At 56.7% G+C, this 3,704-nt stretch overlaps 1 protein-coding gene across 1 annotated transcript; it reads right to left on the bottom strand.

Moving 5' to 3' along the window:
* Positions 1-225: 225 nt before the first annotated feature.
* On the bottom strand, positions 226-1,904 carry LOC101762862. Its single transcript, XM_022826497.1, has one exon. The coding sequence runs from the start codon at positions 1,174-1,176 to the stop codon at positions 541-543; it is 636 nt and encodes a 211-aa protein (XP_022682232.1). The 5' UTR covers positions 1,177-1,904; the 3' UTR covers positions 226-540.
* Positions 1,905-3,704: the final 1,800 nt, after the last annotated feature.

Consider the following 3,704-nt stretch of genomic DNA (forward strand, 5'->3'; position numbering starts at 1 on the left):
CCATCAACGCACAAGACCACATCGATCGATCTCTCTCATCTCTCCATCGATCACTTGGGGACAACGACCTCTCGGTCGTCGCTCCCAGATGAACACCAGCACGTATATAGTACGAGCTTTCAACAACGAAGCAGATCACATGATGATGATGAAGCCAATGGAAGCAAAGCAGCAACGCACACGAACCTGGATTACGACTCCAAATGGAATTGAAATCACGCGCCATTGAAAAGTGACAACACGTGTACACAACTACACACACATATGCGTACGTGCACCATCAACTACAGCTTCTACACAAACCATGAAACGATCAAATTAACAGCTGAGAATCTCGATCAATCAATCGATGGATCGGTCCGGGACGTCTTGATGATCGCCACCAATGCATCTAGGTAGCTGCTAGCTTAGCTCCACTAGTTAACTAGTGTGACATCCCGATCGTCGCTTTAGGAGAGAGAGACGTCGCAAGAAGCAACCTGATGCACCCATCGTGCTTCTGGCTAGCTAGCTAGCTAGGCTTTAACCTCTCGATTGCTTCTAGATTCCTCCTCCCCACTGGTGATCGCCGAGCTTCCTCGCCGCCGCCTGGCAGATGTCGTCCGCCCGCCACGACGACCCGTAGTCTCCGTCCTGACCGCCCATGCCGCCGCAGCTGCTGTGGGCGGCGTTGACGCCGCTCATCATCGTCGTCATCATGGCGCCGCCGCCGGTGCAGCAGGTCGAGTTGAGGTAGTCCAGCAGCGTCGAGTCCGAGTAGAAGTCGGAGTCGGCCGGGCCCAGGTCCAGCCCGTCGAGGCCGAGGCCCCCCAGCGCCGCGGCGTCGAACGCGCCGCCGTCGAGGTCGGCGTAGGGGCCGTACTGGTCGACCCAGCTCAGCTCGGAGAAGCAGGGCACCGGCGGGAGCGCGGCGGCCGACGTCGAGCCGGAGCCGCCGGACGTCGACGTGCTCGGGCTCGGGTCGACGGGGTAGCGCTGGGGGCCGTGGTGGCTGTACCCGCCGCTGCCCGGCGCGTTAGTAGCCGCGTCCTGGTGACCGCCGACGTGGACCGGCGAGGAGGCGTCGGCGGAGGCCATGCCGCCGGCGATGTGCGCGGCTGGGTGCAGCAGCGCCGGATCCACCTGGTGCGCGCTCGTGGCGGTGGCGGCGGCCATCTTCTCGAGCAGGCGCGGCATCCAGTAGCAGCGGACGGCGTCACGGAAGACGGCGCTGTTGGCGTCGACGCGGAGCTGCCGCGCCTGCTTCTGCACCCGCGTCCGCCAGTAGTTCTTGATCTCGTTGTCCGTCCGCCCCGGCAAGTGCTGCGCTATCCTCGACCACCTGCACACATATGCATATACATGTTATTTTTTTCAAAGAAAAAGAAATCATATAAACTGAATGATCCAAATCAATGTTTTACATGCTCATACTACAATATAAACTCTATGCTTATTGATCAGTTACCTGTTTCCCCACTTGGAATGGAGCTCAAGGATTAGGAGCTGCTCCTCCGGCGTGAGATTGCCGCGCTTGATGTCAGGCTTGAGGTAGTTGAGCCACCGGAGCCGGCAGCTCTTGCCGGTCCTGTTAGATTGATCTCTTTCCCGATTGGCCCAAAGGCCAATCAGGACCTTGATCTGCGCCCTGATCGGGGGCGCTTACCCTATCAATGGGTAGTGGGCCCCTGTCGCGCTGCGCTATATAAACAGGGTGGGGGGACCCGGCTCGGCTCACGAGGTTCGCCGCAGCCAGCCGCCCCCACCAACACACCTACCGATCTAGGTTGCGCAGCAGCGGCGGGAAGCGCCACTGCCACTTCACCGGTGACCGGACTACACTGCGCATCGCTGCCTTGCGCAGAACTACACCAACCGAACCCGCGATGGCCAGCAGCTCCGCTGCTCCCACCCCTAGGGGTGAAGGTACCCCAATTCCCCCTCTCTCACACTAGGCACTCACCAGGAACTCCTAGTCTCTCATGTCTCTCTCTCGAACCCGACTAGATGTGCTCTAGTGATCCTAGGCTAGGGCATAACATTGGTATCAGACACCTCCTAGAAGCTATTCTAGATCGGGAAAAGCAGTAGATCGAGAAAAGAATGACGATCGGAAAAGAAACCGAAAAAGAAACCGAAACAGAAACCCTAACCCTAACCCTAGATCTAAAGAAACGAGCGACGCCGGGAAACTTACCTGTCGTCGCCTTCACCGCCGCACGTCCACCGACGGCGAGCGGCAAAGGCCGGCCGAGCCTCGGGCTCGCCGGAGACCACGTCCACCCGAACCACCGGCGCAACCGCTCGGGGCTCGGGGGAGGGCGCAAAAGCACCACCACAGGACCGCTCGACGGCGGCGCGCCCAACCCTCGGGTGGACGCGCTCGCCGGCGAGGGGACCCGCGGTGGCGCCGCCCCTTTTCTCCATCTGGATCTCGAACCTTCGGTTTTTGGAGGGAGGAAGGGAGGAAGGCTAGAAAAGAAAGGAAGGAGGGGGCTGCCGCGGCTGTGCGCCGGCGGGGCCATCCCTCCACCGCCGCCGCCGGCCATCGCCGGGCGCGGGAGAGACGACCCCGCCGCCGCCGCAGCCGCGGCGAGAGCGAACGGGCGAAAGAAGAATGGGGCTAGGGTTTCCAGGGGCCGGCCGTCGGCCGGTTTTGTTCCGCCGAAAATGGCGCCTGGCCGTCGGATCTGGACGGACGGTCGGGATTGTCCGGGCCAGATTCGGCCCAGGCGGGATGCGGCCGCAGGCCGCTTTCGCGGCCCAGGCCCAGGTTGTGGCCTGCGCGCGCGCGTCGCGAGCGAGGCCGGCGGCAAGCCGTTTTCGTGGGCCGCGCGAGCAGGCCGCAGGCGCCGCGCGAGCAGGCCGCCTGTTACGCGCAAGCGGGCCGCGTGCGGGAACGGGCCGTGGGCCGTTTTCGCGCGCGGGCCGACTTTCGCGTTTTGCACAGTAACCTCTGTTTTTTTTTGTTTTTTTTCTATTTCCAGAAGCTTTTAATTAATAGTTTTTGCACAGTTTTAGTCTCTAATTCAATTTGAACCAACGGGATAATTTGTATTAGAGATTAATAAATTTTTGTACAGAGTTTTGCTTCTGAAAATAGATTTATTTCACAGTTTCCGCTGCAAAAGTAATATTCATTGCTCTATTTAAATTTAATTTGAACCAACGAGATAATTAAATTTTGTGAGAGCATGATAAAGTTAATTAGATCATGGTGCTGTTATTTTCTGACCAACGTTGTTAATAACTGTATCATGATTTAAAAAGTTATTTTGATGCTTTTATTTCTATTTCTGCCCAACGGTGATATAGTTTTAAATTGCATCAACAGTTGTATGTTTTATTTTTTGACCAACGTTGGAAATGACTCATGCAATTGTCGTTATGATCGCATTTATGGATTGTGAATTTCAGGATCATTCAACTTAATGGCGTGTCTCAAAGAGATACCCATTCTCAAAGGCAACAACTACACAGAATGGAGGAAGAAGATTGAGTTCTCCTTCGTTTGTGGAGAAGTTGACTGGGTACTGACCACACCGCAGCCACAAGCTCCACAGAAGCCAGTGAGGGCTGATGGTGATGATGATGCTGCATGGCAGCAAAAGGAGAGGGACTATGCTCCACTGGAGTTGGCATACACCCTTGAGAATAAACAGTGGACCACTGCCAACAAGAAATGTATGGCTTTGGTAAAGAATACGATTGAGCCTGCCATTTTG

Source organism: Setaria italica, chromosome V (genome assembly GCF_000263155.2).
Source record: "Setaria italica strain Yugu1 chromosome V, Setaria_italica_v2.0, whole genome shotgun sequence".
Classification (NCBI taxonomy): Eukaryota; Viridiplantae; Streptophyta; class Magnoliopsida; order Poales; family Poaceae; genus Setaria; species Setaria italica.